General features: G+C 42.3%; 1 protein-coding gene across 1 annotated transcript in view; it reads right to left on the reverse strand.

The window, feature by feature from the left end:
* The window catches only part of LOC112072545 (choline/ethanolamine transporter flvcr2b), a 62,987-nt gene that overhangs the window by 44,012 nt on the left and 4,212 nt on the right, over nucleotides 1–14,763 (reverse strand). The window contains 1 exon segment of the mRNA XM_070439837.1: nucleotides 7,125–7,266. Coding sequence (XP_070295938.1) covers nucleotides 7,125–7,266 — 142 coding nt within the window.

A 14,763-nucleotide genomic window follows, 5' to 3' on the forward strand; every position in this document is an offset into this window, starting at 1 on the left:
CGTTGGGAGACGAAGAATCTAGTGGTACTTAGTGAGGTTAACACCATTCTCTAGTGGTACTGTAGTGAGGTTAACACCATTCTCTAGTGATACTGTAGTGAGTTACACCATTTCTCTAGTGGCTACTGTAGTGAGGTTAACACATCTCTATTACGTAGTGGTTACAGTTCTCATGGTACTGTAGTGAGGTTAACACCATTCTCTATGGTACTGTAGTGATAACCATTATGGTACTGTAGTGAGGTTAACACCATTCTCTAGTGGGTACTGTAGTGAGGTTAACACCATTCTCTAGTGGTACTGTAGTGAGGTTAACACCATTCTCTGTGGGACTGTAGTGAGGTTAACACCATTCTCTAGTGGTACTGTAGTGAGGTTAACACCATTCTCTAGTGGTACTGTAGTGAGGTTAACACCATTCTCTAGTGTACTGTAGTGAGGTTACACCATTCTCAGTAGTACTGTAGTGAGGTTAACACCATTCTCTAGTGGTACTGTAGTGAGGTTAACACCATTCTCTAGTGGTACTGTAGTGAGGTTAACCCATTCTCTAGTGGTACTGTAGTGAGGTTAACACCATTCTCTAGTGGTACTGTAGTGAGGTTAACACCATTCTCTAGTGGGACTGTAGTGAGGTTAACACCATTCTCTAGTGGGACTGTAGTGAGGTTAACACCATTCTCTAGTGGTACTGTAGTGAGGTTAACACCATTCTCTAGTGGACTGTAGTGAGGTTAACACATTCTCTAGTGGTACTGTAGTGAGGTTAACACCATTCTCTAGTGGTACTGTAGTGAGGTTAACACCATTCTCTAGTGGTACTGTAGTGAGGTTAACACCATTCTCTAGTGTACTTGAGTTAACATCTCTATGGACTGTAGTGAGGTTAACACCATTCTCTAGTGGTACTGTAGTGAGGTAACACCATTCTCTAGTGGTACTGTAGTGAGGTTAACACCATCTCTAGTGACTGTAGTGAGGTAACACATTCTCTAGTGGTACTGTAGTGAGGTTACACCATTCTCTAGTGGGACTGTAGTGAGGTTAACACCATTCTCTAGTAGTACTGTAGTGAGTTAACACCATTCTCTAGTGGGACTGTAGTGAGGTTAACACCATTCTCTAGTGGACTGTAGTGAGGTTAACACCATTCTCTAGTGGTACTGTAGTGAGGTTAACACCATTCTCTAGTGGTACTGTAGTGAGGTTAACCCATTCTCTAGGGGACTGTAGTGAGGTTAACACCATTCTCTAGTGTACTGTAGTGAGGTTAACACCATTCTCTAGTGGACTGTAGTGAGGTTAACACCAATCTCTAGTGGACTGTAGTGAGTTAACACCATTCTCTAGTGGGACTGTAGTGAGGTTAACACCATTCTCTAGTAGTACTGTAGTGAGGTTAACACCATTCCTCTAGTGGACTGTAGTGAGGTTAACACCATTCTCTAGTGACTGTAGTGAGGTTAACACCATTCTCTAGTGGGTACTGTAGTGAGGTTAACACCATTCTCTAGTGGTACTGTAGTGAGGTAACCCATTCTCTAGTGACTTAGTGAGGTTAACACCATTCTCTAGTGGACTGTAGTGAGGTTAACACCATTCTCTAGTGGTACTGTAGTGAGGTTAACCCATTCTCTAGTGACTGTAGTGAGGTTAACACCATTCTCTAGTGGTACTGTAGTAGGTTAACACATTCTCTAGTGGTACTGTAGTGAGGTTAACACCATTTCTAGTGGGACTGTAGTGAGGTTAACACCATTCTCTAGTGGTACTGTAGTGAGGTTAACACCATTCTCTAGTGGACTGTAGTGAGGTTAACACCATTCTCTAGTAGTACTGTAGTGAGGTTAACACCATTCTCTTAGTGGACTGTGTAGTGAGTTAACACCATTCTCTAGTGGGACTGTAGTGAGGTTAACACCATTCTCTAGTGGTACTGTATGAGGTTAACACCATTCTCTAGTGGTACTGTAGTGAGGTTAACCCATTCTCTAGTGGGACTGTAGTGAGGTTAACACCATTCTCTAGTGTACTGTAGTGAGGTTAACACCATTCTCTAGTGGGACTGTAGTGAGGTTAACACCATTCTTATACGTAGTGAGTTAACACTTCTCTAGTGGACTGTAGTGAGTAACACCATTCTCTAGTGTACTGTAGTGAGGTTAACACCATTCTCTAGTGGGACTGTAGTGAGTTAACACCATTCTCTATGGGACTGTAGTGAGGTTAACACCATTCTCTAGTGGTACTGTAGTGAGGTTAACACCATCTCTAGTGGTACTGTAGTGAGGTTAACACCATTCTCTAGTGTACTGTAGTGAGGTTAACACCATTCTCTAGTAGTGCTGTAGTGAGGTTAACACCATTCTCTAGTGTCTTAGTGAGGTTAACACCATCTCTAGTGTACTGTAGTGAGGTTAACACCATTCTCTAGTGGACTGTAGTGAGGTTAACACCATTCTCTAGTGGTACTGTAGTGAGGTAACACCATTCCTTAGTGTACTTTAGTGAGGTAACACCATTCTCTAGTGGTACTGTAGTGAGGTTAACACCATTCTCTAGTGGTACTGTAGTGAGGTTAACACCATTCTCTAGTGGACTGTAGTGAGGTTAACACCATTCTCTAGTGGTACTGTAGTGAGGTAACACCATTCTCTAGTGGGACTGTAGTGAGGTTAACACCATTCTCTAGTGGTACTGTAGTGAGGTTAACACCATTCTCTAGTGTACTGTAGTGAGGTTAACCCATTCTCTAGTGGGACTGTAGTGAGGTTAACACCATTCTCTAGTGGTACTGTAGTGAGGTTAACACCATTCTCTAGTGGGACTGTAGTGAGGTAACACCATTCTAGTGGTACTGTATGAGGTTAACACCATTCTCTTAGTGGTACTGTAGTGAGGTTAACACCATTCTCTAGATGGTACTTTAGGAGGTTAACACATTCTCTAGTGGGACTGTAGGAGGTTAACACCATTCTCTTGGACTGTAGTGAGGTTAACACCATCTCTAGTGGGACTGTAGTGAGGTTAACACCATTCTTCTAGTTACTATAGGTAACTTCTAGTGGACTGTAGTGAGGTTAAACACCATTCTCTAGTGGTACTGTAGTGAGGTTAACACCATTCCTAGTGTACTGTAGTAGAGTTAACACCATTCTCTAGTGGTACTGCTACTCACAACGACAGATGGAAAGTTCTGGAATCACAATGACAGATGGAAAGTTCTGGAATCACAATGACAGATGGAAAGTTCTGGAATCACAATGACAGATGGAAAGTTCTGGAATCACAATGACAGATATTCTACAATCTCCTCTGGATGGAAAGTTCTGGAATTATAAAGTCAAGTCTACTATGTCCCGTGTGGCTCAGTTGGTAGAGCATGGCGCTTGCAACGCCAGGGTTGTGGGTTCAATTCCCACGGGGGGGACCAGGATGAATATGTATGAACTTTCCAATTTGTAAGTCGCTCTGGATAAGAGCGTCTGCTAAATGACTTAAATGTAAATGTACTAACTCGCTCTCTTTGTCAATGTTTCGTATGTTCTTGGTAAAAGCCCGAGTGTCCTAAATTACATCACAAGTGGACACCTATGCGCCAATACACACACACACACACCCACTACGAACTCAACACACACACACTTTACATACCTGACATACAGGCCAGACGCTTCAGAAGGGGATGTATGAGCAAGAAAGAGGGAGAACAACAAAAAGCCTGAATAATTTGTCATTTAGAAGACCCATTCATCCAATAAGACCAATATGCAAACATTTAATAATATAATTGAATAATCCAAAATTCCCTTCAGGTCACACAGTCAGAAATCAGTCAGAGGCTAAACAGAAATCACTCACAAGCTAAACAGAAATCACTCACAAGCTAAACAGAAATCACTCACAAGCTAAACAGAAAATCACTCACAAGCTAAACAGAAATCACTCACAGGCTAAACAGAAATCACTCACAAGCTAAACAGGAATCACTCACAAGCTAAACAGAAAATCACTCACAAGCTAAACAGAAATCACTCACAAGCTAAACATGATTTCCTCATCAGCTAAAGTGATACACTAAACTAGAGGTCGACCGATTAATCGGAATGGCCGATTTCAAGTTTTCATAACAATCGGTAATAGGCATTTTTGGACACCGATCATGGCCGATTGCATCGCACTCCACGAGGAGACTGCGTGGCAGGCCGACTACCTGTTATGCGAGTGCAGCAAGGAGCCAAGGTAATGTGCTAGCTAGCATTGAACGTATCTTGTAAACAAAACAATCAATCTTAACATAATCACTAGTTAACTACACATGGTTGATGATATTACTAGTTYATCTAGCTTGTCCTGCGTTGCATATAATCATTGCGGTGCCTGTTAATTTATCATTGAATCACAGCCTACTTCGTCAAACGGATGATTTAACAAGCGCAGTCGCGAAAAAAGCANTGCGGTGCCTGTTAATTTATCATTGAATCACAGCCTACTTCGTCAAACGGATGATTTAACAAGCGCAGTCGCGAAAAAAGCAYTGTCGTTGCACCAATGTGTACCTAACCATAAACATCAACGCCTTTCTTAAAATCAATACAAGTATATAAGACTAATATCTAATCTGTCATTTAGTTCTAAAAATGTTCACCTTAATTGAGCGAACAACATCGACCATATCCCCCGGTGAGTGCACGTATATTCACTCTTTATCCTGTTGGGTCAGCGCCACCTAAAAGTTGACCAATAGTTTCCTCCTCCAGTTTAGATGGACGTCATATTCTATTAGTGTCTCCACCTTCTCGTAGGCCTATTACACGGACCATGTTGTTTTTACTGATCTGTTTGTCAGGATATATATTTATATATATTATATTATATATTAGACTAGGCTACCCTGTCATCTGTCGTATTAAAAAAAGATTCATATTCAAGTCATATAAAGTGTAGTAAAAATTGCATGAAATGTGTTTATAAAAAGGACAGATTTTTCCCGTGCAAAGAAAGGTTAAATCGGATACGTTTCTTCTATAGACTAGGCTGCTTGTGTGGGGCGGCAGGTAGCCTAGTGGTTAGAGCAATGGGCCAGTAACCAAAAGGTTGCTAGATCGAATCCCTGAGCTGACAAGGTAAAAATCTGTTGTTCTACCCCCTGAACAAGGCAGTTAACCCACTGTTCCAAGGTAGGCCGTCATTGTAAATAAGAATTGTTCTTAACTGACTTGCCTAGTTAAATAAAGATTTAAAAAATTATWATAATAATTGACGCTACATGCGCCAAAGCATATTTTTTGTGAAACAGTGTTTGAGTTATATTATCCGCCTAAATTATGATTATCCAATCCAATATCTTACATAAGTCTGCAAATGCGATGATGCATGGAATGCTTTATTATACAGGTCCTTTTCTATGGTGAAAATGTGCTTCCCCAAACTTGAAACTCACGCGCAGCCTATATATGCTAGGTAGGCTACACCGGTTGTAAAGCGGATTAACGTGCTTAATTTAATGTGAGCAATAAACATAGGAGAAAGCTGAGAAACTCTTAAATAGAAGCAGGTCAAAACTCTGTTTTCACACACAACTGCACAGTGACTGGGCTTATAAGAACACAAGTTTCACTAGGCTCTGTAGGGTATGGGCTCTCCAACCCTGTTCCAGAGGTCTTGTTTCACTAGGCTTCTGTAGGCCTTATGGTGCTCTCCAAACCCTGTTTCCCAGGGGTCTTGTTTCTGTTAGGCTATCGGAAGTTGCTCACAACCCTGTTCCAGAGGTCCTTGTTTTTCTCCTAAGGCTATTAGGCTCTCCACCCTGTTTCCAGAGGTCTGATGTTTCTATAATGGGCTATAGGGCTCTCAACCCTGGTTCCAGAGGTCTTGTTTCTCTAGCTATGGTTTCTCAACCCTGTTCCAGGGGTCTTCCAGGCCTATAAGGCATATTCAGTTTGTTGAAGTTTTTGGCCACTTTAGTTGTGATAGCCAACCTGAATCAATACATATAAGAGATACCTATAGACTGCAGACTAAACATGATGGCTGCTACTAATGATTTGAAAAGTTGACGCCTTCTAACTGAACACATCATGTCAACCAAGTGATTAGTTGTCACTTCATCAGACTCGACTATTCTCATTATGCTGTCTTCACATGTAATAAATAAGTGTTTGTGAAATTAAGTTTTGATTTAGAATTGGACCATTTAACTTGGCAATCTGCTTCAGAACAGGTTCAGCGGTAGAAGAATAATTGACACGTCAAACCATTATGCACCTGAAATAGCACGGTAGGAACACTATTCCCTGCGGTTTCATTTTCAATGCCAGCCAGGTAGGCTATACTTCGCTGTTGTAAAGAGAAGCACTGTGCTTAATATTAGGAAAGTTGAGAAATAAATATAGTAGGGCTGGCCTATAGAAAGCTGATGGGAGCCTCCTCTTTTTAATAGAGGCCATCACTCTGTTTTATCACTCCATTGCATAGCCTATAGACATGTTGTGTAACATGAGCTCATGGGCTCTCATGAAATGTTCGATTAGATTTCCCATTAGCATTGATGTCAGAGGGATTATGGTCACCGTAACAGCCCTAGTTCTTCCTAACTCAAGTTGCTGGAGATGAGTTCACCTTTCAGCAGAACAATTACCTAGAACACAAGGCCAAATATACACTGGAGTTGATTACCAAGAACACATTGAATGTTCCTGAGGGGCCTAGTTACTATGTTGACKTACATCGGCTTGAAAATCTATGATAAAACTTGAAAATSTATGATAAAACTTGAAAATGGCTGTCAGCAATGATCAATAACCAACCTGACAGAGATTGAAGAATTTAAATAAAAAAATATTCTGCGAATATTGTACAATCCAGGTGTGCAAAGCTTTTAAGAGACTTACCCAGAAAGACTCACAGCTGTAATCACAATCGCAGGTCATTGAAACCAAGTATTGACTCAGAATGTAAAAAAAAAGAAGTTTTTCTAAATTAAAAGTTAGAATTTCAATCCATTTTTATTCAACTTTAACACAACAAAAAAAATTAAAAAGTCAAGCGGTTATATATATATGCATTAGTAAGAGTTTAATGATGTGATGTTTATATTTATAGTATAATAATAAACATGTTACCTATGACGACCAGTATGAAGAGCAGCGTAGCAACTCCTGCTGTGATGTAGAACATGATACTGATGTGATAGGCCAGCTGATCCATGTCCTCCACGTTAGGCACCAGGATGGGAGGGACCAGGAACCCAATGGCTATACCCAACTGGAAGAGAAGAAACAGACAGCATAGCTTTAATAAAAACAACAGCAGAGACATCTCCTTATTGGAGATGCATGTTGGGAGACAGAGAGGCTGGAGATAGCCAATAGGGGTGGCTGTTGTAGACAGAGGGCATTCATTCATTGTAGTACGAATGTAACTCGTCTCAAAACTGATTGACAGACAGTGCATGTTGGGCCATCCCTTCAGAGGTCCCAGTGATCAAATCAAAATGAATTTATAAAGCCATTTTTACATTCAGCAGATGTGACAAAGTGTTTATACAGAAACCGGGCCTGAAACCCAAACCGCAAACAATGCAGATGTAGAAGCATGTTGGCTAGGAAAAACTCCATAGAAAAAGAGAGGAACCAGGCTCTGAGTCAGTGGCCAATGGCTAAGTGGCTAAGTGATATAAGTGGAAATATTGAACAGCCAGTTAATGGAGGAAGCCATGTAGCATCTTGTGTAATAAGACCATAACAGGCCATGGGCCATACAGGAACTACTATACTGTAAGTGTTATAGTGACATCAAAGTGGGAACACCTGCCCAGCCTCACGGACCAGAGGCTACAGAGAAACACCTGCCCAGCCTCACGGACCGGAGGCTTCAGAGAAACACCTGCCCAGCCTCACGGACCGGAGGCTTCAGAGAAACACCTGCCCAGCCTCAAGGACCGGAGGCTTCAGAGAAACACCTGCCCAGCCTCACGGACCAAAGGCTTCAGAGAAACACCTGCCCAGCCTCACGGACCGGAGGCTTCAGAGAAAACAGGAATATGTCAACTAGAGTAGCAGACTGCCAGGGATACTAATGCTGCATTTAGACAGGCAGCCCAATTCTGATATTTTTTTCACTAAATTGGTATTTTGACCAATCAGATGAATGAGCTCTGGAGAAAAAAAAATCTGATGTCAAAAGATCTGATGTGATTGGTCAAAAGTAAAACGCAGCCGGAGTCACATTTACCTTGCATGCTGTGGTGATAATCCTTCTCAGCTTGTCTGGCTGAAAGTGTCATTACCAAACCAACAAACACAAGATAATGTCCATGTGACCTAATGAAGTTGTCATCTCAAAAAGACAAAAAATATCAACCTATCAAAACCAACAACAAGTTCAAATACTCTCAATGAAAGATGTGTACAGTCAACATTAAAAGATCCCCGCTTTTTGAGAAAGTACAGTCTCTGTTGGCTCTTTTTGTAGATCAAGTCTGTACATGTACTCCACTGAAGCGTATTGTCCAAGAGGACACCCAGATATCTCTATTCCTCTACAATCTCTATGTTCTGACCTCTGATAGATGTTGCAGAGGTAGGTGTTGTACACTTCCTGAAGTCTATGCACATCTCTTTGGTCTTGTTGGTATTGAAGACCAAGTGTGATTCCTCACACCACTCTACAAAGTTATCTAGGACCGGGCCCTGATATTCCTCGTCATCACGCAACAGCCTGATCAAGGCAGTGTCATCAGCGAACTTAACGAGGTGTCTGTTAGGATGGGAACTAGTACAACTATTAGTGTACAAGACGTACAGGAGTGGAGACAAAACACATCCCTGAGGAGAGCCTGTGTTGGTGGTGCATTATGTCCGAAACATGGGAATCTACTTTGACCCACTGGGATATTCCCAGCATTCCTGTGGAGCCGGCGGTATTGTCTAGTAACCAGAGGATGGGCAAGATGAGTGGGATGGTGGAGACGGCCGAACAGAACCCCATTAACATCGACGGGGCTGTAGTGGAGAGGGTCGAGAGTTTCAAGTTCCTTGGTGTCCACATCACCAACGAACTATCATGGTCCAAACATACCAAGACAGTCGTGAAGAGGGCACAACAAAACCTTTTCCCCCTCAGGAGACTAAAAAGATTTGGCATGGGTCCTCAGATCCTCAAAAGTTTCTACAGCTGCACCATCGAGATCATCCTGACCGGTTGCAACACCGCCTAGTATGGCAACTGCTCTGCATCTGACTGTAAGGCACTACAGAGGGTAGTGCGTACGGCCCAGTACGTCACTGGAGCCAAAATTCCTGCCATCCAGGACCTATATAATAGGCGGTGTCAGAGGAAAGACATAAAACTGTCAGAGACTCCAGTCACCCAAGTTATAAACTGTTTTCTCTGCTACCGTGCGGCAAGCGGTACCAGAGCGCCAAGTCTATGACCAAAAGGCTCCTCAACAACTTCTACCCCCAAGCCATAAGACTGCTGAACAATTAATAAAATCGTCACCGGACTATTTACCTTTTGTACACTGCTGCTACTCGTTTATTATCTATGCATAGTCACATCACCCCTACCTACATGTACCTCAACTAACCTATACCCCCGCACACTGACTCGGTACCGGTACCCCCTGTATATAGCCTCGTTATTGTTATTCTTATTGTGTTACTTTTTAGTATTATTTTTTTACTTTAGTCTACTTGGTAAATATGATCTTAACCAACAGTGCAATTCAAGAAGAGTTAAGGGGTTGTAAATAAGCATTTCACAGTAAGGTCTACAATTGTTCTATTAAGCGCATGTGACAAATAAAGTTTGATTTGATGTAAGACAGGGAGTAGATCATAGCCAATCGAGGGCCAGCTCATCGATGTTGTAGAAACGCATGAAAACGTTGCCRACGAAGCCGTACTGCAGCCACATGAAGGTGTTGCTGGCCGACGCYTTCAAGCTATGTCAAGTTGGTTTTTGATCATTTCTAGGCAGCCATTTTCAATTCTTGCCATAGATTTTCAAGCCGATTTTAAGTCAAAACTGTAACTWGGCMACTCAGGAACATTCAATGTGGTCTTGGTAATCAACTCCAGTGTAGATTTGGCCTTGTGTTYTASGTMATTGTYCTGTTGAAAGGTGAATTCATCGTGTTTTACGTCATTGTCCTGCTGAAAGGTGAATTCATCTCCCAGGGTCTGATGGAAAGCAGACGTCCAGGTTTTCCTTTAGAGTTTTGCCTGTGCTTAGCTTAGCTCTATTCCGTTTCTTATCATAAAAAAAACTCCCAAGTCCCTTCCGATGACAAGCATACCCATAACATGATGCAGCCACCACCATGCTTGAAAATATTAAGAGTGGTACTCAGTGATGTGTTGGATTTGCCCCAAAATCCAACACATCATTGTATTCAGGACAAAGTTAATTTCTTTGCCACATTTTTAGCAGTTTTATTTTATTTTTGTATTTTACCTTTATTTATTTAACTAGGCAAGTCAGTTAAGATAAAATTCTTATTTCAATGACGGCCTAGGAACAGTGGGTTAACTGCCTTGTTCAGGGGCAGAACGACATTTTTACCTTGTCAGCTCGGAGATTCGATCTTGCAACCTTTCGGTTACTAGTCCAACACCGCCCCAGGTAACCTAGTGGTGTGCCTTATTGCAAACAGGATGCATGTTTTGGAATATTTTTATTCTGTACAAGGACTTCCTTCTTTTCACTCTGTCATTTAGGTCATTATTGTGGAGTAACTACAATGTTGTTGATCCATCCTCAGTTTAGCTGTGCCACTAGAGATCCTGGTTCGAGTCCAGGCTCTGTCGCAGCCGGCCGCGTTCGGGAGACMCATGGGGCGGMGCACAATTGGCCCAGCATCGTCCGGGTTAGGGGAGGGTTTGGCCGGCAGGGATGTTCTTGTCCCATCGCGCACTAGCGACTCCTGTGGCGGGCTGGGCGCAATGCRCGCTGACAYGGWCGCCAGGTGTACRGTGTTTTCTCCGACACATTGGTGCGGCTGGCTTCCGGGTTAAGCGGGCATTGTGTCAAGAAGCAGTGCGGCTTGGCTGGGTTGTGTTTCGGAGGACGCACGGCTCTCGAACTTCGCCTCTCCCGAGTTCRTAMGGGRGTTGCAGCGATGAGAAAAGACTGTAACCAACGGTGGAAAAAGTACCCAATTGTCATACTTGAGTAAAAGTATAGATACCTTAATAGAAAGTTACTCAAGTAAAAGTCACCCAGTAAAATACTACTTGAGTAAAAGTATCTGGTTGTAAATATACTTAAGTATCAAAAGTAAAAGTATAAATAATTTCAAATTCTTATATTAAGCAAACCAGACAGCACCATTCTCTTGTTTTTATTTTATTTACAGATAGCCAGCGGTGCACACTCAGACCTCATTTACAAAAGATGCATGTGTTTAGTGAGTCTGCAAGATCAGAGGCAGTAGGGATGACCGCGTGTTCTCTTGATAATTGGGTGAATTGGACAACTTTCCTGTCCTGCTAAGCATTCAACATGTAATGAGTACTGTTGGGTGTCAGGGAAAATGTAAGGAGTAAAAACTACATTATTTTCTTTTGGAATGTAGTGAAGTAAAAGTAGTCAAAAATATAAATAGTCAAGTACAGATTAGAGGTCGACCGATTAAATCGGAATGGCCGATTAATTAGGGACGATTTCAAGTTTTCATAACAATTGGAAATCGGTATTTTTGGACACCGATTTGGCTTTATTATTTTTTTTTACACCTTTATTTAACCTTTATTTAACGAGGCAAGTCAGTTAAGAACACATTCTTGTTTTCAATGACGGCCTAGGAACGGTGGGTTAACTGCCTCGTTCAGGGGCAGAACGACAGATTTTTACCTTGTCAGCTCGGGGGATTCAATCTTGCAACCTTACAGTTAACTAGTCCAACGCTCTACTGCCTGTTACCGAATGCAGTAGAACCAAGGTAAGTTGCTAGACTAGCATTAAACTTCTTATAAAAACAATCATCAAATCACTAGTTAACCAAGATGGTTGATGATATTTACTTTTCTAGCTGTCCTCGTTGCATTAATCGATCCTGCGTTATCGTTGCTCCAATGTTACCTAAACCATAAACATCAATCCTTTCTTAATAATCAAACACTAAGTAATAATTTTTAAACCTGCATATTTAGCTAAAAAAATCCAGGTTAGCAGGCAATATTAACCAGGTGAAATTGTGTCACTTCTCTTACGTTCATTGCACGCAGAGTCAGTGTATATGCAACTAATTTGCCAGAATTTTACGTAATTAAGACATAACATTGAAGGTTGTGCAATGTAACAGGAATATTTAGACTTATGGATGCCACCCGTTAGATAAAATACGGAACAGTTCCGTATTTCACTGAAAGCATAAACGTTTTGTTTTCGAGATAATAGTTTCCGGATTCGACCATATTAATGACCTAAGGCTCGTATTTCTGTGTGTTATTATGTTATAACTAAGTCTATGATTTGATAGAGCAGTCTGACTGAGCGGTGGTAGGCAGCAGCGGGCTCGTAAGCATTCATTCAAACAGCACTTTACTGCGTTTTGCCAGAAGCTCTTCGCTGTGCTTCAAGCCTATCCACTCCCGAGATTAGGCTGGTGTAACCGATGTGAACTGGCTAGCTAGTTAGCGGGGTGCGCGCTAATAGCGTTTCAAACGTCACTCGCTCTGAGAATTAGTAGTTATTCCCCTTGCTCTGCATGGGTAATGCTGCTTCGAGGGTGGCTGTTGTCGTTGTGTTCCTGGTTCGAGCCCAGGTAGGAGCGAGGAGAGGGATGGAAGCTATACTGTTACACTGGCAATACTAAAGTGCCTATTAGAACATCCAATAGTCAAAGGTTAATGAAATACAAATGGTATAGAGAGAAATGGTCCTATAATTCCTATAATAACTACAACCTAAAACTTCTTAACTGGGAATATTGAAGACTCTTTTTAAAAGGAACCACCAGCTTTCATATGTTCTCATGTTCTGAGCAAGGAACTTAAACGTTAGCTTTCTTACATGGCACATATTGCACTTTTACTTTCTTCTCCAACACTTTGTCTTTGCATTATTTGTTTTAACCAAATTGAACATGTTTCATTATTTATTTCAGGCTAAATTGATTTTATTGATGTATTATATTAAAGTTAAAATAAGTGTTCATTCAGTATTGTTGTAATTGTCATTATTAAAATAAATACATTTTTTTTTAAATTAAAAACGGCCGATTATTCGGCATCGGCTTTTTTTGGTCATCAATAATTGACCAATACCATAATTGGTATGGTTAAAAACAATTACAATATAGACAATCATTGAGCAGTGAGCACACGCAGAGCAACATTGGACAAGCAAGACGTAGCATACAGACAGAGCAACATTGGACAAGCAAGACGTAGCATACAGACAGAGCAACATAGGACAAGCAAGACGTAGCATACAGACAGAGCAACATAGAAAGCGACTAGCAACAGACCAAGAGGCAAATAGGACATAAGCAAGCGGTAAGCATACAGAACATCAGACGCAATCATAAGGACAAGCTAGACGTAGCTACAGACAGCATGCAACATAGGAAGCCTAGCAAGACGTAGATACAGACAAGGAGCAATAGTAGACAAGCAACGACGTAGCCGGAACAGACAGAGGCAACATAGGACAAGCAACACGTAGCATACAACAGAAGCGCAACAATTCAGGAAAAGCAAGAAACCGTGCCGTAGCATACAGAACAGAGCAACATAGGAGGAACCAGCAAACCATAGGAACAGCACAAAATGACGAGTGGAGGGGGAAGCCGGCTAGGCCATTTAAGGATCTTGAATACAAGAAACATGCGTCCGGTGTAGTTGCACAGACTTTTTTTTTTCCCACAAGCTCAGGAGCTCACAGGCTTTCCCTTCTGAGGATGTAACAGTGATGATGGGCTACTGGGCTCCCTCCTACCACAAGTGCAACTCCTTGATTTTGAGAGCTGTTTGTAGACAGACTGCATAAGGTTCTTAAATTGGTGTAGAAATACAGGCAACTTGGGCCAAACTAGTTTACAGCAAGTATGTTAGTGAGGGAGTAATTCATGGCACTAGATTTGGAAGTACAAGTTTTGCATTAACCACCGTTCTCTCCTCCCAACACTACCCGCCCACAACTGGCACTAACCCCTCTCCCAACACTAACCCTTCTCAACATAACTCTGCCTCCCACTAGTCGTAACCCCCGTCTCTCAACACACCCTTCTCCACACACTTACCCTGCCTCCAACGAGCTAACCGCCTGCTCCAACACTAACCCTGGCCTCCAACTGGCCATAACCCCTCCTCCACACTACCTGCCTCCGCAACACTAACCCTGCCCCCAACACAAACCCTGCTCCCAACACTAACCCTGCTCCCAACACTAACGCTGCCCCCAACACTACCCTGCCTTCTCCAACACTAACCTGCGGCCCTTCGCAACACTAACGTCCTGCCGGTCCCAAACACTACGCCTGCCTCAACTGGCACTAACCTGTCTCCCAATGCTAACTGCCTCCCAATGGCATAACCTCCTCCCAAATAACCTGCCTCCCAACACTAACCCTTGCTCCCAACTTAACCCTGCCTCCACCTAACCCTGCTTCCCAACATGAGACCCTTGCCAACCTACCTCTGCCTCCAACACTAACCCTGCCTCCAACACTAACCTGCTCCAACTGCACTCACCCTGCCCTCCAACCTAACGCCTGTGCCTCCGCAAATGGCACTAACCCTGCTCCCAACGCTT

Source organism: Salvelinus sp. IW2-2015, unplaced genomic scaffold (assembly GCF_002910315.2).
Source record: "Salvelinus sp. IW2-2015 unplaced genomic scaffold, ASM291031v2 Un_scaffold1954, whole genome shotgun sequence".
In the NCBI taxonomy this organism is placed as follows: domain Eukaryota; kingdom Metazoa; phylum Chordata; class Actinopteri; order Salmoniformes; family Salmonidae; genus Salvelinus; species Salvelinus sp. IW2-2015.